Below are 25,684 nucleotides of genomic sequence, written 5' to 3'. Positions count from 1 at the left end.
CTTTTTAATCATGGCCATTCTAAACAGTGTGAGGTCGGTACGTCATTGTAGTTCTGATTAGCATTTCTCTAATAAATAGTGAGCATCTTTTCAGGTGCCTATCTGCCATCTGTATGTCTTCTTTGGAGAAAGGTCTATTTAGGTCTTCTCATTTTTTGATTGGCTTTTTGTTGTTGTTATTGAGTTGTATGAGCTGTTCATATATTTTGCATTAAGCCCTTGTTTGTCACATCATTTGCAAATACTTTCTCCCAGTAGTATTTGCTTTTTGTTTTGTTTATGGTTTTCTTTGATATGCAAAAGCTTGTAAGTTTGACTAGGTTCCATTTGTTTATTTTTGTTTCTATTTCTGTTGACTTGGGAGACAGCTCTGAGAAAACATGATTTATGTCAGAGCATCATTGGCCTATTTTCTTTTCTAGGAGTTCCATGGCGTCATGTCTTATAATTTAGTTTTTAAACCATTTTGAATTTATTTTTGTGTATGGTGAGAGGTTTTGTTCTTACTTTATTGGTATACATGTGTCTGTCCAGCTTTCCCAACACCACTTGCTAGAGACTACCTTTTATCCATTGTACATTCTTGCTTCCTTTGTTGAAGACTGAGTATAAACGCATAGGTTTATTTCTGGGCTTTCTAGTTTGTCCCATTGATCCATATATCTGTGTTTGTGTCAATACCACACTGTTTTGATTACCATTACTCTGTAGCATTATTTGAAGTCTGGGAAAGTTATGCCTCCAGCTTTCTTCTTTTTTCCTCAGGATTGCTTTGGCAAATATGGGTTTTTTATGGTTCCATATATATTTTAAGATTATTTGTTCTAGTTATATGAAAATGTCACGGGTAATGTGATAGGTAATTTTCACTCATTTCCCATGCTGGTAAGGTCATGCTCAAAATCCTTCAAGCTAGGCTTCAGCAGTACTTGAATCGAGAACTTCCAGATGTAGAAGCTGAGTTTAGAAAAGGCAGAAGAACCAGATATCAAATTGCCAACACTTGTTGGATCATTGAGAAAGCAAGAGAATTCCAGGAAAACATCTACTTCTGTTTCACTGACTATGTGAAAGTCTTTGACTGTATGGATCACAACAAACTGTGGAAAGTTCTTAAAGAGATATGAATACCAGACCACCTTACCTACCTTCTGAGAAACCTATATGCAGGTCAAGAAGCAACAGTCAGAACCAGTCATGGAACAATGGACTGGTTCCAAATTGGGAAAGGAGTATATCAAGGCTGTATATTGTCACCCTGCTTATTTAACTTATATGCAGAGTACATCATGCAAAATGTCGAGCTGGATGAGTTACAAGTTGGAATCAAGATTGCCAGGAGAAATATCAACAACCTCAAATATACAGATGATACCACTCTAATGGCAGAAAGTGAAGAGGAACTAAAGAGCCTCTTGATGAGAGTTAAAGAGGAGAGTGAAAAAGCTGGCTTAAAACTCAACATTCAAAAAACTAAGATCATGGCATCTGGTCCCATCATTTCATGGCAAATAGAAGGGGAAAAAGTGGAAGCAGTGATATATTTTATTTTCTTGGGCTCCAAAATCACTGCAGATGGTGACTGCAGCCATGAAATTCAAAGACGCTTGCTTCTCAGAAGGAAAACTGTGACAAACCTAGACTGCATATTAAAAAGCAAAGATGGACACAAAGGTCTATCTAGTCAAAGCTATGGTTTTTCCAGTAGTCATGTATGGATGTGACAGTTGGATCATAAAGAAAGGTGAACACTGTAGAATTGATACTTTCGAACTGTGGTGCTGGAGAAGACTCTTGAGAGTCCCTTGGATAGCAAGGAGATCAAACCAGTCATTCCTAAAGGAAATAAACCCTGAATATTCATTGGAAAGACTGATGCTGAAGCTGAAACTCCGATACTTTGGCCACATGATGTGAACAGCTGACTCAATGGAAAAGACCCTGATGCTGGGAAAGACTGCAAGCAAAAGAAGAACGGGGCAACAGAGCAGATGAGATATTTGGATGGCATCATCAACTCAATGGACATGAACTTGGGCAAACTGTGGGAGATAGTGAAGGACAGGGAGGCCTAGAGTGCTGTAATATCCATGAGGCTGCAAAGAGTTAGACACAACTTAGCAACAAAACAACAACAACAATTTGATAGGGATCAACATTAAATGTGTAGATTGCTTTGGGTAGTATGGCCATTTTACTATTATTTCTTTCAATCCAAGAGCATGGGATATATTTCCATTTCTTTGAATATTCTTTAATTTTCTTTATCCATGTTTTATAGTTCTTAGAATAAGTCTTTCACCTCCCTGATCAGGTTTATTCCTATTTTATTTTTTGATGTGATTTTAAAAGGGATTTAATGATAGAAACAAGGTCCGGTGCTGTAAAGAGCAATATTGCATAGGAACCTGGAATGTTAGGTCCATGAATCAAGGCAAATTGCAAGTGGTCAAACAGGAGATGGCAAGAGTGAATGTCGACATTCTAGGAATCAGTGAACTAAAATGGACTGGAATGGGTGAATTTAACTCGGATGACCATTATATCTACTACTGTGGGCAGGAATCCCTTAGAAGAAATGGAGTAGCCATCATGGTCAACAAAAGAGTCCGAAATGCAGTACTTGGATGCAATCTTAAAAATGACAGGATGATTTCTGTTCGTTTCCAAGGCAAACCATTCAATATTACAGTAATCCAGGCCTATGCCCCAACCAGTAATGCTGAAGAAGCCGAAGTTAATCGGTTCTATGAAGACCTACAAGACCTTTTAGAACTAACACCCAAAAAAGATGTCCTTTTCATTATAGGGGACTGGAATGCAAAAGTAGGAAGTCAAGAAACACCTGGAGTAACTGGCAAATTTGGCCTTGGAGCACGGAATGAAGCAGGGCAAAGGCTAATAGAGTTTTGTCAAGAGAATGCACTGGTCATAGCAAACACCCTCTTCCAACAACACAAGAGAAGACTCTACACATGGACATCACCAGATGGTCAACACCGAAATCAGATTGATTATATTCTTTGCAACCAAAGATGGAGAAGCTGTATACAGTTAGCGAAAACAAGACCAGGAGCTGACTGTGGCTCAGATCATGAACTCCTTATTGCGAAGTTCAGACTTAAATTGAAGAAAGTAGGGAAAACCACTAGACCATTCAGATATGACCTCAATCAAATCCCTTATGATTATGCAGTGGAAGTGAGAAATAGATTTAAGGGACTAGATCTGATTGATAGAGTGCCTGATGAACTCTGGACGGAGGTTCGTGACATTGTACAGGAGACAGGGACCAAGACCATCCCCATGGAAAAGAAATGCAAAAAAGCAAAATGGCTGTCTGAGGAGGCCTTACAAATAGCTGTAAAAAGAAGAGAGGCGAAAAGCAAAGGAGAAAAGGAAAGATATAAGCATCTGAATGCAGAGTTCCAAAGAATAGCAAGGAGAGATAAGAAAGCCTTCCTCAGTGATCAATGCAAAGAAATAGAGGAAAACAACAGAATAGGAAAAACAAGAGACCTCTTCAAGAAAATTAGAGATTCCAAGGGAACTTTTCATGCAAAGATGGGCTCGATAAAGGACAGAAATGGTATGGACCTAACAGAAGCAGAAGATATTAAGAAGAGGTGGCAGGAATATACAGAAGAACTGTACAAAAAAGATCTTCACGACCAAGATAGTCACGATAATGTGATCACTGACCTAGAGCCAGACATCTTGGAATGTGAAGTCAAGTGGGCCTTAGAAAGCATCACTACGAACAAAGCTAGTGGAGGTGATGGAATTCCAGTGGAGCTATTTCAAGTCTTGAAAGATGATGCTGTGAAAGTGCTGCACTCAATATGCCAGCAGATTTGGAAAACTCAGCAGTGGCCACAGGACTGGAAAAGGTCAGTCTTCATTCCAATCCCAAAGAAAGGCAATGCCAAAGAATGCTCAAACTACCGCACAATTGCACTCATCTCACACGCTAGTAAAGTCATGCTCAAAATTCTCCAAGCCAGGCTTCAGCAGTATGTAAACCGTGAACTCCCAGATGTTCAAGCAGGTTTTAGAAAAGGCAGAGGCACCAGAGATCAAATTGCCAACATCCGCTGGATCATGGAGAAAGCAAGAGAGTTTCAGAAAAACATCTATTTCTGCTTCATTGACTATGCCAAAGCCTTTGACTGTGTGGATCACAATCAACTGTGGAACATTCTGAAAGAGATGGGAATCCCAGACCACCTGACCTGCCTCTTGAGAAACCTGTATGCAGGTCAGGAAGCAACAGTTAGAACCGGTCATGGAACAACAGACTGGTTCCAAATAGGAAAAGGAGTGCGTCAAGGTTGTATATTGTCACCTTGCTTATTTAACTTATATGCAGAGTACATCATGAGGAACGCTGGGCTGGAAGAAGCACAAGCTGGAATCAAGATTGCTGGGAGAAATATCAATAACCTCAGATATGCAGATGACACTACCCTTATGGCAGAAAGTGAAGAGGAACTCAAAAGCCTCTTGATGAAAGTGAAAGAGGAGAGTGAAAAGGTTGGCTTGAAGCTCAACATTCAGAAAACAAAGATCATGGCATCTGGTCCCATCACTTCATGGGAAATAGATGGAAAAACAGTGGAAACAGTGTCAGACTTTGTTTTTTTGGGCTCCAAAATCACTGCAGATGCTGATTGCAGCCATGAAATTAAAAGACGCTTGCTCCTTGGAAGGAAAGTTATGACCAACCTTGATAGTATATTAAAAAGCAGAGACATTACTTTGCCGACCAAGGTCCGTCTAGTCAAGGCAATGGTTTTTCCCGTGGTCATGTATGGATGTGAGAGTTGGACTGTGAAGAAAGCTGATCGCCGAAGAATCGATGCTTTTGAACTGTGGTGTTGGAGAAGACTCTTGAGAGTCCCTTATACTGCAAGGAGATCCAACCAGTCCATTCTAAAGGAGATCAATCCTGGATGTTCATTGGAGGGACTGATGCTAAAGCTGAAACTCCAATACTTTGGCCACCTCATGAGACGAGTTGACTCACTGGAAAAGACTCTGATGCTGGGAAAGGTTGGGGGCGGGAGGAGAAGGGGACGACGGAGAATGAGATGGCTGGATGGCATCACCGACTCTGTGGACATGAGTTTGAGTGAACTCCGGGAGTTGGTGATGGACAGGGAGGCCTGGCGTGCTGTGATTCATGGGGTCGCGGAGAGTCGGACACGACTGAGCGACTGAACTGAACTGAACTGAACTGATTTTTTACTTTCCCTTTCTGATATTTCATTGTTAGTATAAAAAATATAACAGATTTCTGTATGTCAATCTTGTATCCTTCTCTCTTGCTGAATTCATCTAACAGTTTTACCTGTTTTTGTATGGAGTCTGTACAGTTTTCTACATATAATATCCTGTCATCTGCATATAATGACAATTTTACCTCTTCCAATTTGCATGCCTTTTATTCCTGTTCTTCTCTGATTGCTGTGGCTAGGACTTCCAATACTGTGTTGAAGAGGCAAAACCAATACAATAATGTAAAGTAATAGCCTTCAATTAAAATAAATTAATTTTTAAAAAAAGAAGTGATGAGAGTGAACATCCTTGTCTTGTTCCAGATTTTAGCAAGAAGGCTTTCAGCTTTTCACCATTCAGTATTATACTGGCTGTGGGTCTGTCAAAGGGACTTGTTAATACAGAGTGTTGGGTCCTTTTGCCAGAGTGTCTGATTCAATAGGTCTGGGGTGGGGCCCAGAAATTTTCATTTCAAACAAATTCCTAGGTAATGCTGATGCTGAGGCAGAGGAACATACTCTGAGAACCGCTACTTTCAACCAATAGCACTCACCATCCCTCCTCTCCGACTCCAACTTTACTAAGGTAGAGTTGACAGTTCTTAGTAGTCCTTCTGGATGCCTGTGGCCCCAGGACATCACCAGTCCAGATTCCCTCCTCCCCCACTCCCCACCTCACCCAAAGTCAGATCAGGACCTTTACCCTTTCTTTGCTGATTCCTCACGCTGCAGCTCCCCTTTAATTCAACATGAACATTCCGCAAGGAGAGCTTTACATTTTTTTATCCTGGAAACACTCTCCTTACATTGGTCTATTTAGGTCTAAGTTAGTCCTCAGTCCTACAAAACCCAGCTATGAAAAGTCCCTTTATTAAAGATGAAATGCAATATGTGTTTGAGGTGAGAGTCAATTCACTGGTTTGAGGGGGGAAAAAAAATGTGGCACTATGCCAGTAAGACTTCCAAAATGAAAAAGACAACACAGGACAGCTATTTTCAACTCCTGCTTATACCACACCCTACGGAGAGGAAGAGTGGGATAAATACTGCATCCCTGAATTCCTAAAAAATCTGAGCTCCAGACTTCACGAGTCCTCTCTCATCTATGACAGCAGCATCAAAACACTGTAAACATAGGTTTAAAAAGCCACTTCCCAACTAACCCCTGTTTTCACTCCCACCTTCCATGAGGAAGTGAGAGCAGCAGAGGTTCTATTCTTGGCTATTCAAACCACAGTGTGTGGTCGAGGGAGGCAGTCCCTCTAAAATTGGGTTTCTGACAGTGAGGGATACGGAACTGGGCTTTCTTTCCTTTCTCTACCCAGAATCCTCTCCTGTAAAACAAAGGAAGCAATAGCATCCTTGGCACAAGCAGAGGACCCAAAAGGGCTGGTCAGACCAGAGTTAACTTCCACGCCCACTGGCTGTGGCTACAGATCCCCTAGCTGATTCTTCCAGGTACTTGGAAATGTTTTCCAAAAAAGGGTGGGGGAGATACAGAGAGAAGACAATGACCCTTCATGCTGAAGTTAGAGAGAAGAGAATACCTAATAATGCTTGAGGTTTTCTGTAACAAGGAAGACAACTCTAACTTAATCTGGATCCCAAGCTAGAAAACAAAACAGCATGCTTGGGCCTTCTGAACTGATCTCCATAGATCAACCCTTTCCTCTGAGCCATGCAGCCAGGATGCTCTGGCAAAACTCATCGCGCATCAGCACACTCTGACATGACATTTACAAATGGCTTCCCACTGCCCGAGGATAGAAGCTAAAAGCTTTAAATGGCCTATAAGGCCTACATGCTCTGGTCCCTCCTCTCTCTTCAGTTTTGTCTTACGTCCCCTTTCCCTTCCAACTCCGAGCTCCAATCACACCAGGCTTCTTGAGTTTCCTCAAAGGCACCAGCTGGACAGAGCCTCTGCTCATGCAGCTCTTTCCGCTTGGGTTAAAATTGGAGACATTTGAAATGTTAGACCCATAATCTGTGGGGGACAAATTATATGGCTGGATTGGTTTGGGCAAGTCACATAATTTTCTTGACCTTCGCTTCCTCAGATGTAGGGCAAAGACAGAAATAAACAATGATGGCAACATCACAGAATTAGAATGAAGAACCATAGAGAAAACAAATGATTTGCTAAAGTAATAAAATTAGTAACAAGAAAAGTTTGGGCCTTGGGGAAGTGAGTTGATGAATTCAAAATAGATGACAGGTAGGAGAAACAGTTCAATTTGGAACTCAATTGAAAAGGTCACTATGAAAAGGTTCTGGTTAGTGACACAGGCAAACTCATGAGTGTACTAGCACATATTTGAGTGTGTGTATCTCTCTCATAAATGTAAGTTCCCATACTCATCTTAATTGTTGTTGAAAATAAAATTCTCCTCTCACTTTATAACCTAAAACGCCCAGGCATGTTTTCAAAAATATCTCTCACTGTGCAAATATCAATACCAATGAGGCTTTCCAAACAAACATATCTTATTTGTGACAAGTTATTATCCAACCAGTCTCTAATTAATTTTTATTATGGGTAGTGTCTTTTTACATGGAGTGTTCTTTTGACACTTTAAAGCAAATAGTCTGTCATTACTAATTAAGTATTCACACAGATGCTATTAATCACAATGAACTAATGTGGTATTCATGGGTAGGTTATTAATCTCCAATTACATGCAGATTTCCTAATAAACTCAAGCTGCCCAAGTCTTTCGAGGAGAAAAGCAAGGGAAAACAAAATAAGCAAATCCTTCATAAAACAAATTAAGAGAAAGAAATACCTCTCCCTGTACCATAAGACAGGACATATGAAATTTGTCTTCTTTTCATCCTAAGAAATCTTTGTTCTTACTCAATATAATGACACTTGCAATAACGACGTTTTCATCAAAATAATAATATAAATGAAGGAAAAATAAAACACCCATGCACCCTGGAGAGGTACTGAATTTCTTTAATGCCATAACATGTTCTTAGATGTAGCAAAGCCTGACTGCTCAACATGTGGTCCCTGAAACAGCAATGTGGGCATCACCTGAGACCTTGCCAGAAATACAGAATCTCAGGGCCCTTCTCAGATTTACTGAAACAGAATCTACATTTTAACAAGATTCCCACACGATCCACGTACACATTCAAGGTTGAAAAGATTGGTATCAAAGTACAGCTTTGTAGCTGCAAACTGGAGAAGAAAAAGGAAGTGGGGGAGTTTTGCTTATATATCCTTGTTCATTAAAGCCTAGGTGTGCTGAGGAGGGAACAGCAGGCAAATCTTGCTGAAATTGTTCAAATGTACATAAACAAGGTGGATATGACAAGCAGCTGGGAAATCTTGATTATTGGAAAAAAAATTTACACACCATATTTCATGAAAGCTAAGAAGCACATTTTTTTTAACATTTGAACATCTCTGAAATTGGAATCCATCTTAAAACTGTCAGCCAGACACAGTCACAATGTAGACGCCATTGCCTGCCCATATATGACCTTGATCTAGCAGTTCTTATCATCAACACTTCAAATGAGTTGGTTGGTTGCCTGACTAGGAAATTGTCACTTAACGCATCTTCAGAAAGATTTCACTAGAGTTTGGCTTTGAAAGTAAAACTTACTGTGTATCCAAAAAGACAGCCTTGGAGGAAAATCCCTGAGATGATTGGGAGCACATTTTAAAGAAATGCTGAATCACTGCTGTTATTGATGGAAAGAGGACAATGTTTTGTGAGAATATAAAAGTACTGATGGTTTGAGATAAAAAAGACCATGAAGAAGTTTTAGGAATAACTTACCTCATCTCTTTTGCTTGCATTTTCCTTTTTAATTAATGTAAAAGACTAATATATGATAAAAATTAATGTCTAAGCCTAAAAGAACTTTTGATGAAAATAAAATAAAAATCCCCAATCCTAAGAAATCATTGTGTAATAGCTTAGTCTTACTTAGCATACATGAAATAAAGGTGCATCTTACAGTTGGCAGTCTTTTTGATTCGATGAAATGTGGTATTATTTTATTTGATGCTATGAAAGACCCAGCAGTGTTTGTGTCTTTTCTTATGCTTAATTTTAAGTCACATAAATATAACCAACAAAACTGCATGTCACTATAGCATTACCACTACAGAAGATCCAGTATTTTTCCTCCTGGGAAATAATAAATGTGTCTAGAATATTCAAGCTGTGTTTCGATTTAAATAAAAGAAGGCAAGAGAAAAACTATTCCAAATGACTGCAAAAGCATTTTAAGGACAAGTGAACCTCCGGGTGAGATGAGACATTTAATTCCTGAATATTGGGTTGCACATCTAGGTCTCAGGAGCAAAAATACAAGTTTGGCTGACTGGGAAGGCAGGCGTGAGGTCTCTGGCAAGAGCAGCTTCGTGGGCGTCCCGCCACACCGTGGGCTGTGCAGCCAGCAGACCTCAACCAGAGCCACAATTGCCTCCCTTCCTCACCCAGCACTTCCCACGCGGTCCCCACTAGACGTTTCATTCTGGCAACGACCTGCAGCTTTCAAACCCTAACTTCCCCTTCTCTGCAGCTCACGAATTCCAGACTGACACCAACACCTTTGACCTCAATTAAAATAATCGAACTTTTATGTCTTACTTTACTAACACTGGTCACATATCCAGATCAGGGTGTAGATCAAGGAGGAAAAGAGAAATCTCTTTTCTTACATTATTCCAAGACTTGGTCAAAATGTGGGAAAATATAAGTTGAGAGAAATTAATAAATTAGTTAGGGCATTGCCCGACACTCTTTAGTGTGCACTAGCAAAGCATCCTGCCGGAGGAGCTATTTTGAATGGCTCTCATTTCAGAAAACTCACAGAACCTTCCCCAATAGACAGTGGCTACAGTTCTCTACTCAGTTTAGACATCACCCTTGACTAGGTTCTCAAACTTGGCTGCATGTTAGAACTACCTGCAGAAGCAAGGTATTAAATAGCTTAAAGAGTGGAAATGCAGGGTGCACACCAGACCAATTACATCAGAACTTCTGAGGATGGGACCCAGGCATCTGTGTCTATTAAGCTCCCAAATGATACCAGTGTACAGCTGGGGTTGAGAAGCACTTGACGAGAACTGCCCCGTCCAGTTCAGAAGCGGGTAGTTGCAAGGTGCTATTGAATGCCTGAAATATGACCCATCTACAAGGTGACGTGTTGCAAGTTTAAGACATGTCCTGCATTTCAAGAACGTAGTAGGCAAGAAAAAAATGTAAAATGTCTCACGCATAAGTTTTTTATACTGATTCCATGAAATGACACTATTTTGGATGTGTTGTGTTAGGAAAAAAAACAATTTCATCCGATTCCTTTCTACTTTAATGTAGCTGTTCAGTTCAGTTCAGTTCAGTCGCTCAGTCGTGTCCGACTCTCCGCGACCCCATGAATCACAGCACGCCAGGCCTCCCTGTCCATCACCAACTCCCAGAGTTCACTCAAACTCATGTCCACAGAGTTGGTGATGCCATCCAGCCATCTCATTCTCCGTCGTCCCCTTCTCCTTCCGCCCCCAACCTTTCCCAGCATCAGAGTCTTTTCCAGTGAGTCAACTCATCATATGAGGTGGCCAAAGCTATTAGAAAATGTAAAATTACATGAGTTGCATCTATGACTCACATTACATTTCTTTTCGACATCACTGCTCTGGAAGATGCCTTATAGGTCACTAGCTGTGTGAATATGGGAGACTTACATAACCACTCTAAGTCTCAACTTTCACAACTGTTAAATGGGATAATACCACCTCCCGGTTTCCAGGGGTTTTACCATGTGCTAAGGGTCATTGGAGGGACTGATGCTAAAGCTGAAGCTGCAATACTTTGGCCACCTCATGCGACGAATTGACTCACTGGAAAAGACTCTGATGCTGGGAAAGGTTGGGGGCGGGAGAAGAAGAGGACGATGGAGAATGAGATGGCTGGATGGCATCACCGACTCTGTGGACATGAGTTTGAGTGTACTCCGGGAGTTGGTGATGGACAGGGAGGCCTGGCGTGCTGTGATTCATGGGGTCGCGGAGAGTCGGACACGACTGAGCGACTGAACTGAACTGAAGAGTCACACATCTGAGTTCTAATCCTTCATCACCTCTTAGCTGTGTGATCTTGGGCTGGTAATTGACTTCACTGCTTGGCTACTTCTATTTCCTCATGCCCAAAAAGCAGACAAACCTTCCATCTTACAGGCTTGTGAGGAGTTCAGTTTAGAGACTTCAAAAAAGGTAGCAAGTGTATTATTAAATAAGGTCAACTCTGTAAAGTGCGTAGACTGTCAGGCCCTTCTCTGTGTGATGTACTCTTGTGAATTTGGGAGGTGAGGAGATCTGTTACAGGCTCACTTCACAGCGATGAGTCAAAATACCCATATTAGCAGTAAAACAAGGGAGAAATGGGGATTTTTCCACATTGTAAAGATGCTCAATTCAGCCACACCTTCAAGCTGCAGTTGAAAAGTTCTCAGAATTGAGGATGAGAGCTCAGCTGAAATCATCTAATCAAAGAGTTAGGAAATGGGAGGATGAAATGTTCAACTCCACTTGGCCATGCGTTTGTGCACAACCAACTTTTAAATTTTTCTAGTGACTGAGTTTTGCCACTGACCAATTAGGGGTAGAATAAAGGTAAGTGATTGCCCCATTTCTCTAAAACATTCAAGACCCAGGAAATCTGAGTCATCTGCTTCTGCTGTGAAATCTGGATGACCCTTGGACATTCCTGCCCAAATCCCATTTTTCTCAGCTCCATTGTTATTCCTGCTTCTGGCAACCAACAAAAGGAACACGTGGGGACTTGGAGGAGCTTCAGGAATCCTTACCACCAAAGCTCATGTGGGTAGACTTTGAATTGTTACCACCAAAATTTAGGACTTTTCTTCCCTTTGCAGTCATCTTCTTTCAGGAAGTGGCTTTTCAAAAATACACAACCCTTCTGAACAACTACAAAGTAAAACACATTATACACACCAACCATGCAAAAAAGGGTGTGGGCAGGTTGGGAAGAATCATTGCAGGTGTATATATGTCTTTCTCAGGATGTGAATATCCTGTGTCATCAGTTATTCCAAAAAACTTATATTTAGTCAAAGGATCCCAAATTTAGTTGACAGTCTTCTAAAGTAAAATGTTTTTTATCTTCCTACAACATTCAAGCTAACTAGCAGGAAACTTTTCATTATGTGTTGCAATATTTATACTACAAACATGCCCCCTCATCTGTTTTTCTACTTCTTTTTTTCATGTGGAGCATTTCTAGGCTATTATTCCACTTTTCAGAAACCTCAGCTTCCTTGCCCCAAGTCAAAAATCTCAAAGTGGATTCTGACATCCTTCAGCTGCCCATCTCACTCGTGTCATCTCTCACCAACAGCCCTGCTCATTCCTTCCAACAGAGCCAAGTTCACTCCAGCACCTCCAGATTTACAGCCCCCCTCCATCCCTTGCCATTCCAAATGCAAACAAGAGTCCCCAATCTTTAAGATCAGATGACAAGCAAGCTCTTTCATAAACCACATAATATGTACTTATGAATGAAGATACTACTTTGTGTATTACTACTTCCAATCATTTGCACTGTTTAGAAATATTTCCATCTATACTATGGCATGGGGCCTGGCATGCTGTGATTCATGGGGTCACGGAGAGTCGGACACGACTGAGCGACTGAACTGAACTGAACTGAACTGATACTATGGCAAAAGTTGTATCATCTCTAGTTGGGCGTTGACCTCTTAACTCTCTGCTTTCACAATAAGTATTTGGCAATAGACAGTAATTTCATCTATAAATACATTTGTTCTGTGCCATAGGTAAGCCCATAAGAGTTTACACTTAATCACTTCAAGGCTTGGCATTGGCACAAACTCCAAACACGTATCTCTGGTTTCATCTAATATCCTTATAAACACCTATTAACTGTCAGTAATGTGTTCATTACCCAGGGATTCTAGACAGCAAACTGTTCAAGTATTTGGGTATGAATGGACCCATGGGGCCATGTAATAGCCATCTTCACTCAAAACACCTGAATTAGGACGTATTGTAAAGCTAAAGTAAAATAAAACTATACCTTTTTGAGGCATGCCCCAACAATCTTTACATAGGCAGGGGTTCTTAATCTTTTTTGTGCCATACATCCCCTGGGCAAACTCTTAAAACCTATGGGCCATTCTCAAAATAATGTCTACAAGAACACAAGAAACATGGGTTTATAATGGAACCCAGTTATTTCAAAACACAGTTAACAAAACAGTTGTTTTACTGTTTAAAATCATGATAGATGCACTACTTCATTAGTTCATTAAATAAGCTCTCGCATCAAGTCTAGCCATCACTATGATTTTGAAGTGGTGATGTAGGCAGATGCTATTTCAAGATAGCTATAACATCTGTATTAAGATTTTTTAAAATGATGATTCCCATTGGTAACCAAGTCACAGCTTACAAACCAGAGTTTGTAAACTATAGCCATAAATAAAGAAAATGTTTAAAGTTCCATAATTAAAGTTCCATCAGAGGTTAGTGCAAATAAAGATGCTTTTTTTTTGCTGTTTTCCTATTCAAGTCCCTGAATTCTCTCAACAACTCTCTTGAGGTGACATGAGACCAAACTAAAGATCCCCTAGGGATGAGGAAAAGAAAAGAGAGAATGGAAATCGGTATAACTAACAACAACAAAACAGTGGAATCCAAAGAAGACCGAGAGCAACCTAAGATGACACTTTTCCTTTCACTAATTCCCCTTTCCTATTCTCTTCCCCTACAGGAGAGACTTAAAACTCATATACACCATTGAGTGTGTTGTCTGACCAATTAAATTACCAAGACTTTTCAGGGTTTGAGGTCATGACCAAGGTCCGGCAATAAAGTTGGGAAAACACAAATATCCTAACCTATTGTTTTCATCCCCATGATGTTTCTTTCCTGACTCTTTTACGCAGGTGGGCAAGCACAGATGAGAAAAACAAATAAGTATGTATACAAACAAGATATTTTCAGATGTTTATACGAACCACAGAGGACACCTATAGAGTAACAGGATAGAGGGGGACTGTATATGGGAATAGAGAACTATTTTTACTAAAGGTGTTCTTTGATCCTTCTCTATCAGTGAAATAAATTTGACTTTATTCACAGACAGCTCACTTTCTTTTTTTTTTTAATTTATTTTATTGGAGGCTAATTACCTTACATTGAGAGCTAAATGTAAGACCAGATACTATAAAACTCCTGGAGGAGAACATAGGCAAAACACTCTCCGACATAAATCACAGCAGGATCCTCCATGACCCACCTCCCAGAATATTGGAAATAAAAGCAAAAATAAACAAATGGGACCTAATTAAAATCAAAAGCTTCTGCACAGCAAAGGAAACTATAAGCAAGGTGAAAAGACAGCCTTCAGAATGGGAGAAAATAATAGCAAATGAAGCAACTGATAAAGGATTAATCTCCAAAATATACAAGCAGATCCTGCAGCTCAATTCCAGAAAAATAAATGACCCAATCAAAAAATGGGCCAAAGAACTAAACAGACATTTCTCCAAAGAAGACATAAAGATGGCTAACAAACACATGAAAAAATGCTCAACATCCTTCATAATCAGAGAAATGCAAATCAAAACCACAGTGAGATACCACTTCACACCAGTCAGAATGGCTGCTATCCAAAAGGCTACATGCAATAAATGCTGGAGAGGGTGTGGAGAGAAGGGAACCCTCTTACACTGTTGGTGGGAATGCAAACTAGTACAACCACTATGGAGAACAGTGTGGAGATTCCTCAAAAAACAGCTCACCTTCTAATGGCCGATTCAGGACTCCAGAGCAGCATTGTCTGATAGAAATATTATCCGAGCCAAATATTTGAATAAGCAAAACAAAAAAGGTGAGATTATGTTTAATAATATATTTTATTTAACCCAATATATCTAAAAATATTTCAATATGTAATTTATGAAATAAATCATCAGTTTATTGGTGAGATATTTTTACATGTTTTCTGAATGAAGTCTCTGAAATTTGGTGTATACTTTACACTTACAGCACATCTCAATTCCAGCTAATCATATTTCAAGTGCTCAAAAGCCACATGTGGCTGGTAGCTACCATACCGAACAGTGTAGCTCTAGAGTCTTTCATTATTAATTTTGGCCATGCTGCATGGCTTGCGGGATCTTAGTTCCCTGAACAGAGAGCAAACCCAGGCCCTGGCAGTGAAAGTGCCAAGCCCTAACCACTGGACAGCCAGAAAATTCCCTCTAGAATCTTGATTACAGTACCTACTGAAATATTTTGTGATGTGCAGATTTTTAATTTCTACACAGTAGTCTTGGAGCAGCTCATTAACTTCTACATCCTCCTATGCCTAACACAATATCTCTTGCTGGATGCAAATGAGGAAGTCTAAATTCGGTTGCTACTGGCAACGAACTGTACAAAAAAGATCTTCACAACCCAGATAATCACGATGGTGTGATCAATGACCTAGAGCCAGACATCCTGGAATGTGAAGTCAAGTGGGCCTTAGAGAGCATCACTACGAACAAAGCTAGTGGAGGTGATGGAATTCCAATTGAGCTATTTCAAATCCTGAAAGATGATGCTGTGAAAGTGCTGCACTCAATATGCCAGCAAATTTGGAAAACTCAGCAGTGGCCACAGGACTGGAAAAAGTCAGTCTTCATCCCAATCCCAAAGAAAGGCAGTGCCAAAGAATGCTCAAACTACCACACAATTGCACTCATCTCACACGCTAGTAAAGTCATGCTCAAAATTCTCCAAGCCAGGCTTCAGCAATATGTGAACCGTGAACTTCCAGATGTTCAAGCAGGTTTTAGAAAAGGCAGAGGAACCAGAGATCAAATTGCCAACATCTGCGGGATCATGGAGAAAGCAAGAGAGTTCCAGAAAAACATCTATTTCTGCTTCATTGACTATGTCAAAGCCTTTGACTGTGTGGATCACAAGAAACTGTGGAACATTCTGAAAGAGATGGGAATCCCAGACCACCTGAGCTGCCTCTTGAGAAACCTGTATGCAGGTCAGGAAGCTACAGTTAGAACTGGACATGGAAGAACAGACTGGTTCCAAATAGGAAAAGGAGTGTCAAGGCTGTATATTGTCACCCTGCTTATTTAACTTCTATGCAGAGTACATCATGAGGAACGCTGGACTGGAAGAAGCACAAGCTGGAATCAAGATTGCTGGGAGAAACATCAATAACCTCAGATATGCAGATGACACCACCCTTATGGCAGAAAGTGAAGAGGAACTCAAAAGCCTCTTGATGAAAGTGAAAGAGGAGAGTGAAAAGGTTGGCTTGAAGCTCAACATTCAGAAAACAAAAATAATGGCATCTGGTCCCATCACTTCATGGGAAATAGATGGGGAAACAGTGGAAACAGGGTCAGACTTTGTTTTTTTGGGCTCCAAAATCACTGCGGATGCTCACTGCAGCCATGAAATTAAAAGACACTTACTCCTTGGAAGGAAAGTTATGACCAACCTAGATAGCATATTAAAAAGCAGAGACATTACTTTGCCAACAAAGGTCCGTCTAGTCAAAGCTATGCTTTTTCCAGTGGTCATGTATGGATGTGAGAGTTGGACTGTGAATAAACCTGATCGCCGAAGAATTGATGCTTTTGAACTGTGGTGTTGGAGAAGACTCTTGAGAGTCCCTTGGACTGCAAGGAGATCCAACCAGTCCATTCTAAAGGAGATCGATCCTGGGCGTTCATTGGAAGGACTAATGCTAAAGCTGAAACTCCAATACTTTGGCCACCTCATGCGACGAGTTGACTCATTGGTAAAGACTCTGATGCTGGGAGGGATTGGGGGCGGGAGAAGGGGACGACAGAGAATGAGATGGCTGGATGGCATCACCGACTCGATGGACATGAGTTTGAGTGAACTCCGGGAGTTGGTGATGGACAGGGAGGCCTGGCGTGCTGTGATTCATGGGGTTGCAAAGAGTCAGTGAAGACTGAGCGACTGGACTGACTGACTGGCAACAATCTAAGCAAAGCAGACTTAGAAAATATGAGATAACAGATGTCAGAGTAGAAACAAAGAAAGAAATGTGATCCTTAGTTTCAGTTGCTAGATCAACCCTTACCTGAAGTCCACATGATTACTAGGTATTTTGGTTACATGAGCCAACAAATTGTCTTTATTGCTTAGGCTAGTCTGAGTTGATGTTTCTGTTGCTGCTGCTGCTGCTGCTAAGTCGCTTCAGTCGTGTGCGACCCCATAGATGGCAGCCCACCAGGCTCCCCCATCCCTGGGATTCTCCAGGCAAGAACACTGGAGTGGGTTGCCATTTCCTTCTCCAATGCATGAAAGTGAAAAGTGAAAGTGAAGTCGCTCAGTCGTGTCCAACCCTCAGCGACCCCATGGACTGCAGCCTACCAGGCTCCTTCGCCCATGGGATTTTTCAGGCAAGAACACTGGAATGGGTTGCCATTGCCTTCTCCGGATGTTTCTGTTACTTGTGATTAAAACAATTGGCACCAGGAAAAAAGTAAAAGCTCAGAAAATAGTCCTGTGTTCACAGATTAATTAATACAATCAAAATACTGTCTACTTCAATCTATTTTAAGTGAGCACATTTCCCCCAAATCAAAGAACACACAACTCAGAATAAATGTTATGAATAGATGTGGTTCTTATTTGCAACATTATTTGCAACATTAACCACTACAAAAGAAAAGCTACATTAAAGCCACAGGGGGAAAAATACATATTAAAATAAAAAGCTTGGAACAGGTAGGAATCAAAAAGTAAGACAAGGATATGCACTAGGGATGGAAATGGATACACAGGAAGAAAATCTACAATGTTGATTGTCATAACTACCAGAACACAGGCTCCTACACATGGTGGCCATTCTCAAGGCCTCTTTACTTCCTTAAGCTATTTATAAAGAGGCCATGCCCTAGAGGTAAATACACATTTTCAGAGTCTTCAGGAAGAAATTAATTTCTGTATTTGAAGTAAATGTTTCCTAACAGGAAATTGCTAAACTTTTTAAAATCTGACAACTTCTTTCCCCTTCCTCACACTACACCAAACCACACTCCCACCCCACCCACGCTCAAATGAGGTATTGCAATTATGAAAAATGAAAACCACACCAACAAAAAACTTCAGGTAAAATAATTTCATTTCACATTCTAAGTCTTCGACACAGGCCTAGATCTTTACGCAGCATCTCTCTGTGCACACAGGACTCATAACAGCATATATATAACTTGGCAAGTTGTTGCTTCCTGGGTAGCCCCATGAAAAAGAGGCAGAATAGTCAGAAAAAACAGGAATCTGCTCTGAGTGGGCACACTTGGTCTATATAGCAGATTCAATGAGACTTATAAGAGCTGAGTTTTCACCAGGAATAAAAAGTGCACCACAGTGACTGGCTGCTCATTAGCACTTCTCCGTCACGTCCCCATTTTGTTTTGCTACTCTGACAACATTTGTTTCAAAGAGCTTAATGACATCAAGGGTCAATTTGGCACATCATGATACTATGTCATGGCATGAAGAAAATGACACAATTAACTATGTCTTCAATGATCTGAACTTTGTAATTATCAAATGACTTTACAGGAGCTGAACTGTAAGTTTTCAGCTTTTTAGTATCTGCAAAAGATGATCTGACTAGGATCACTAACAGGAAAAACAAGATTATAGGGGGGTTATTTAATTATGAGAATCCTTTAAATCTCAGCCAGCAGGTATTTACCAATAAATAACCAATCTATGAATCACAGTCATCTTTCTCTGCCTATTAATGCATAGGCCCCACTTCATCTTACTGTTCTGCTAGTGCTGTCTGTGCTTGAATATAATAACATATTGCATTTCTTTATAAAATATTGGCCAAGATCGCTATTCCATAATAGAGATGAGCTGGCCTTAGCCTAAGTCATCTGTCTTCTGTTTGACACAAGTATTCTAGCTCACTCATTGCTTTATGTTTCATAAGTGCTCATTTGCAAAATTTTCATCTGTTCGTTCATAAGCAATGCATGCTGTGTCAATTTCATAGTCACATGAAAATTTGGGAGCCTTTGTAGGAAGGAAATTTTAAGACATTCAAATGCACAACTATATTCAGACCTTTTAAAAAAACAAATCCTAATTCTTAGAACAAGAAATAATTTTATTTTCCAAGTAGAAATCTGAGTTTTATATGCCATTTAAAGAAAAAAATTCATGAAGCCAGGTTGCTGACTTCAATAGAGGACAATTTTTCATCAGCCAGGTGTGTCAAACCCATTTTATTTCACAAATTGGACAGCCATTTCTGTGTGTTCTCTGTCAGTCATAAGAAAATGGTATTCTTTTGATTGGTCTCATCGGGTTTTATTTTTGGATATTCTTTTTATCAAGGGTGAGGAAAAATATCTAGACAGTATTTAATATTTTTGAAAGCACATGATATTTACACAGAATAAGACCAGAATAAAACTTAAAGCATTTGATAGACACTACTTCATGAGCCTCAGAACTATCTTTGAGACAAAATGGAAGAGCAGAGGACAAATATTGAGGGCCTGCAATATGCCAGGAACTAGAATGGGTAATTTATATAGGTCATCCCCTTTAGTCCTCACAAATCCTATGAAATGGGTATTCTTATCTCCATTTGAAAGATAAAAAAGCTGAGCTAGGTGAGCTAACTGACCAAAAGTAACACAAAGGAGAAATGAAAGGAAAGGATTCAAATCCAACTCTGTGGCATCAACACTCAGGCTCTGAGAGGCTTACAATGAAGATAAAATTTGGAAACCACCTAAATGGCAATACATGAATTGATGAAACAAATTGCAGTATATCCATACAAAACAGTCATGGCAAATGATGGTATAGAGCTATTTAAACTGACCTGAAAAGATGTTAACATGTCACATAAAAATAACATTATAAAAATAGAATATATGATCATTTTGATATATATATATATATATAATTTTATATGTATATTTGCATTTAAAAACTTATCACTGGGTATTAGGATCTGAAGTATGTTTCCTCCCGTTAGTCATTTACAGCTGATCTACACTGAGATTGTATCACCTGGGTGGTTAGATGGATGAGTAGACTGACTGAGAGATACACAGATAGATATAGAATAAATATATATTAATAGAATTTAAAGACGAAGTGTTTAATTCTTGGATTGGCTTTTCCTCCCTTCCATCTTTCACTCTTCCCAGTCCCCACCTGTATTTCCTGGGATCACTTCCCAAAATAAACAACTTGCATGCTAAATAAATAAAGAATATTTAGTGTTTAAAAAATAAGATCGTCAGCACAACTGGTATCTGAAAAGTTCTATTTATATACTTTAAGAATATCTGGGCTTCCCTGGTGGCTCAATAGTAAAGAATCTGCCTGCCAATTCAGGAGACACCGGTTCAATCCCTGATTTGGGAAGATCCTGCATGCCACAATGTAACTAAGCCCGGGTGCCAGAGCTATTGAGCCTGTGTTCTAGAACCCATGAGCTGCAACTACTGAGCCCACGTGCCACAACTACTGAAGCCTGAGTGCCCTAGAGCTTGTGCTCTGCAACAAGAGAAGCCACTGCAATGAGAAGCCTGCCTGCCACAACTAGAGAAAAGCCCACACAGCAATGAAGACTCAGCACAGCCAAAAATAAAGTTCTTCCTTTAACAAAATCTAATTATCTGCAACATATTTGCAGAGTTCAGAAATATATATATCTATAAATTTGTGTATTGGTATCATCTACACATTTACATAGTTTATCTATATGTATAAATATGTAGATATAGACAGAATTAGATAATATCTCTACATTTACAGAGAGAATGAAAAAATAATATGATAAAGAAAATACAGCAAAACAGTAACAATCAGGAAATCTGGGTAGAGAGTATATAGGCATTCCTTATACTATTCTTTCAACTTTTAAGTCTGAATTACCTCAGAATTTAAAAGTTCAAAGAATACATATTTTATATTTTCAAGCACATACATCTGGCATACGATGATACTAATTTAAAAAGAGAAACTACTCCACCATTTGCTCTCCTTCTTGGCACTTGAAGCAAGAGCCCTATGACTGATTTCTTAATTTATCCTTTACAGTGCATGTCAAACTAGAGATTTACTTGTCTGTGTCCTTCCCAGAGGATAGAAATACACGGGGAGCCTCCTGTTTTGTTTCACAAGACCAAAACAATCTTGATAACAGAATTTGACAAACTGAGCACACCAAAATCCATGGATCAACATGAATCATAAATACAGACACAGATATAAGAAACAATTCAATTCTAGCAATGGCTTAAAAGAAAATAAAAAACCATTCATATGCTGGATTTATTTCAAGATTATAAGGTTAATTCAGCATGAGGAAATCTAGAGAAGTTAAATGACATACTCTATGTGAGTCTCTTGATAAACAGTGAAGAGATTTTTCTTGAGCAATACTTTTTGCGAACTAGGAATAACAGAACACAATAAAAAATACTAGAAACAAAGAAAAAGTACATTGGGGGTAAATGCTAGAGGCATTACAACCCAAGCTAAGAATATTATACCCATTATCATTGTTATAATTCAACATTATTCTGAGGCTGTAACCAATTTAGTAAAAGAAAAGGAAGAGACAAAAATTTCAATTATTTCTTAATTTCATGATTACCTTTCAAAAAATCCCCAAAAAGCTATGAGTTAATAAAATAGTTATAATTAGATCCAATATAGATATAGCAAAGCTTTACAATAGGCATCAGGAGTTGGCAAACTTCTTCCCTGAAGGTCAGAGAGTAAATATTTTAAGCTTTGCCTATCATATGGGCTTTCCAGGTCATATGGTCTCTACAGCAACTACTCAGTTCTCATGGTGTGGTGCAAAAGCAGCCATTGATAATGCATAAATGGATGGATGTGGCTGTCTTTCAATAAAACTTTATTTACAAAAACAGACAGTGGCATGGATTTGGCCCATGGGCCACAATTTGCTGACCCCTACTCTATACCACAGAAAAAACAGGTGATTGAGAAAAGTTGCCATTTAAAGCATCAAGAAAATATATGAACACCTAGAAACAACTTTCTAAAGGACCATTCTGCTATATGCAAAAAAAAAAAAAATGAAACCGTGAATACTCTTTCAACACAGTGATTTCACTTCTGGGAATTTATCCTAAGGATACATTTAGATAAGGCCATAAAGACGTGCAAACTTGGGTATTTATTATAGTGTTATTTATAATAAGGAAAATGTCTACTGACATAATCCACATCTATGAGGAATACATCATTTGTTAAAGCAGCTGATGGAACAGCATGCATAATATCAGCTATTTTTATTTTTTTTAATATATGGCTGTGCATATGACATTATGCATATGTATCCACATGTGGTAAAAAAAAAACCTGGGATGATATATACACAACTGCTTTATTAGCAGGTATTTCTAGGAGTAGATTTAAGTGTGACTTTCTTTTTACTTTTTGCATGTTATTTTTGCACCTCTTTATTTTCATAATTAAGTTTAGAAATAACAGTTTCTCATTTTTAAAAGTAGAAAACAAAACTTGTGCTGCTCTGAACAATTTACTCTCATTTTTATTAATTTTAGCCCACATATAGTATCTTCCTCAAACAAAACCCATCGATACTGATTTTAGTTTTTACAGTAAGACGTTCCCAGAAATTCTTTAAATTATAACAGCTTCATGCCCTGAAGATAGAAATCTTTGGTCTCTAACTAATATGAAACGATCATCTGTCTGGAAATACTTTTTCTAGTCCTTCAGTGATACATCTGCTTATTGGATTGTGTGTGTGCACACATCTTTCTGTCTAGGAAGAAAATAAGCCAGAGAAGGGAAATAGGAAACAGGCAAGAATGGTGGGTAAAGGACCAACACAAGTTAATATCCTACAGGGAAATAAGTCTTAGTAAATTCACTCTTCAAGGTCCTATTTACAGTGCCATAGCACAGGAATATCACCAGTTGGGTTATGGGAAAGCTCTGATATTCTTCCAAATTCCCACTTATAACTTATGAAGACTAAGTTTCAGCCTTCTAGTATAAAATATAAGTCCATATGGTTTATATCTAATTGTGAAATTTAAGCACATTTTTCCTTACAATTTACAATGTGTGTTTAGTTGCTTAGTCCTGTCTGACTCTTTGTGACCCCATGGACTGTAGCCTACCAGGCTCCTCTGTCCATGGAATTCTCCAGGCAAGAATACTGGGTGGATTGCCATTTCCTTCTCCAGGGGATCTTCCTGACCCAGGGATCGAACCCAGGTCTCCTGCATTGCAGGCAGATTCTTTACCATCTGAGTTATAGGGAAGTCCCTATAACTGACAATAGGTATTTAATTATTCTGCCAATTATTTTGGATGTTATATACATAAATTGATACATACTTAATTTTTACTAAAATTGATTTAATTAATTCTTAAAATCTTGGGGAAAATGATATGGAGGAAAAATAAAAATGATTATTCTCAAAAATTTTCAGGAATTCTTTTAGGTGTGCTACTGAATGCTAGCTGTATGGCATAATTCAGTTAAAAGAAAGTGAAAAAAATACCAATTTTTCCTTCTCAAAACAATCACCTTACTTGGCCTTGAAAATCTCCCTACTTCCATCCTGAAGTGCTTTTCTCCAACAGCTCAGCATAAAAATTAGATCAATTGTGAGCAGAAGATCCTCTAGCAAAAGATATGTTCAACTTTTGAAGAGTATGTGTGCATGCAGGCATATGTGAGTATGTGTGTGTGAGCTTGTCATTGTTTGAGAGGCCATGGGAGAAAGGACAGTCTCCCCAGAGCCAACTTAGCATTTAACAGGAAAAATATGACAAATACAAGGTCATCCAGAGTTCTCAAAAGTTATGTCAAAAGACAATGAAGTGTTAAGTACATGTTGTAAACCATGAAAATCCAGGACACAATGAGCAAGTGATGAAGTTTGCTCTGAACATAACAGACAAATGAGTATACTGATGTAACATGATTTTCATTAACTATTCCTTTGCTCCCAACCTCAATCAAATGCTATTTATCCTTCAGCAGCAAAACTTACTACTATCAAATGTATACATGAGCTATGCCAGGCTTGCACTGAGATCTGAGAGACTGGAATTCTATAACTTTCCTTCCAATCTCCCTTTTTTAAAAATCTTAGAAATGAATTTAGTATAGTTAAAATGTGAGCAGTCATGCTTCAAATCCAAAACTATGGTTTTCTTGTCAAATACTGCTCTCTGTAAAGTGTATCACCATACCCCAGCAGAAACTTACCCTTCAACTTGAGGTCGACATTACGTCTGAGCCAAGGGTAAATCCCATAGCTTGGCATATCTTCAGGAATTGGATTACTGTGTATCCAGCCATCACAAGCAAACCGGAAGAAATTATCACAAGGGTCCACAGAGAGATTTACTTTACTTAAGATGGAAGCAGCTATTTAAAAAGAAAATCATAGGATTAATGACAAGCAATTTCATATCAACCAGTTCCCAAGCCTTGGTTTTCACATTTCCCCTCAAACGACTCCCTGAATCAAATTTATCATATTAAACTACTACATTCAGACAGAGTAGGTAAAAATTTGGTGGTATTATTGTTATTGGTTTTTGCAAGATCACCCTTAACATCTGTTTCAGCAATACAAATAGAGTGCACAGGTAAATTGTCTCCCAGAATGTATGTGACATTTCCTTCCATTCCTTTCATTCTTCTGCAAGGTGACTTTGCCACTCTTTCCACCAGCAACTATTTCCCCTGCCTTGAATCTGGGCTGGCCTTATAATTTGCTTTGACCAGAAGAAAGTGGCAAGGCAACTTTTCATGAGTTTCAAAGCTAGGCCTTAAGAGGCCTTTCATTTTCCACATTAAATCCCTTTGAATGGAGCCCTGAGACTGCCCTCTGAAGAGGAGAAGGTATGGCCACATGAAGAAAAACCAAGCCACCACCAATGGCCAGGCATGTGACTGAGACTATCATGGACATTTTCAGGCCAGGCAAGCCTCCAGCTGAATGCAGCTATATGAATGAGCCTAAGGCAATCTACACAGAGGAACCCCACCAAACCCAAGTCATCATAAGAAATATTAAATCACTCATTTCAGGCCTTTAAGGTTTGGGGTGGTTTGTTCCACAACAAAGACTAACTGAAACAGAGGCCCACACGCAATATCTAAACGTTGAAAAGATCTATTTACAATATATTAATATTTTCATTAAGACCTGGAGGGTCACGTATGGATTCTTGAACCCCTTGACATTTAGGGAAGCTCTCAGAGAAATGAACCCCTGGAAGAGATCCAAAGAGGCCCTGAAAGGAAGGGCCCTGAAAGGAAGGGATTCTGGGTTGCAGAAGGAGAGGGCTGCTG

The 25,684-nt window shown here is 39.3% G+C and overlaps 1 protein-coding gene across 1 annotated transcript in view; it reads right to left on the bottom strand.

Annotated features, from left to right (window-relative positions):
• Positions 1 to 25,684, bottom strand: part of PHEX (phosphate regulating endopeptidase X-linked) — a 218,853-nt gene that overhangs the window by 181,005 nt on the left and 12,164 nt on the right. Inside the window, exon 3 of the mRNA XM_055393675.2 lies at positions 24,590 to 24,751. Coding sequence (XP_055249650.1) covers positions 24,590 to 24,751 — 162 coding nt within the window. The remainder of the gene's footprint in view (positions 1 to 24,589; positions 24,752 to 25,684) is intronic.

Source organism: Moschus berezovskii, chromosome X, assembly GCF_049115385.1.
Source record: "Moschus berezovskii isolate FMDL1 chromosome X, NW_MosBer_1.0, whole genome shotgun sequence".
Classification (NCBI taxonomy): Eukaryota; Metazoa; Chordata; class Mammalia; order Artiodactyla; family Moschidae; genus Moschus; species Moschus berezovskii.
Note: the sequence above shows the minus strand (reverse complement) of the source record. Positions and strands in the feature narration are given on the sequence as shown.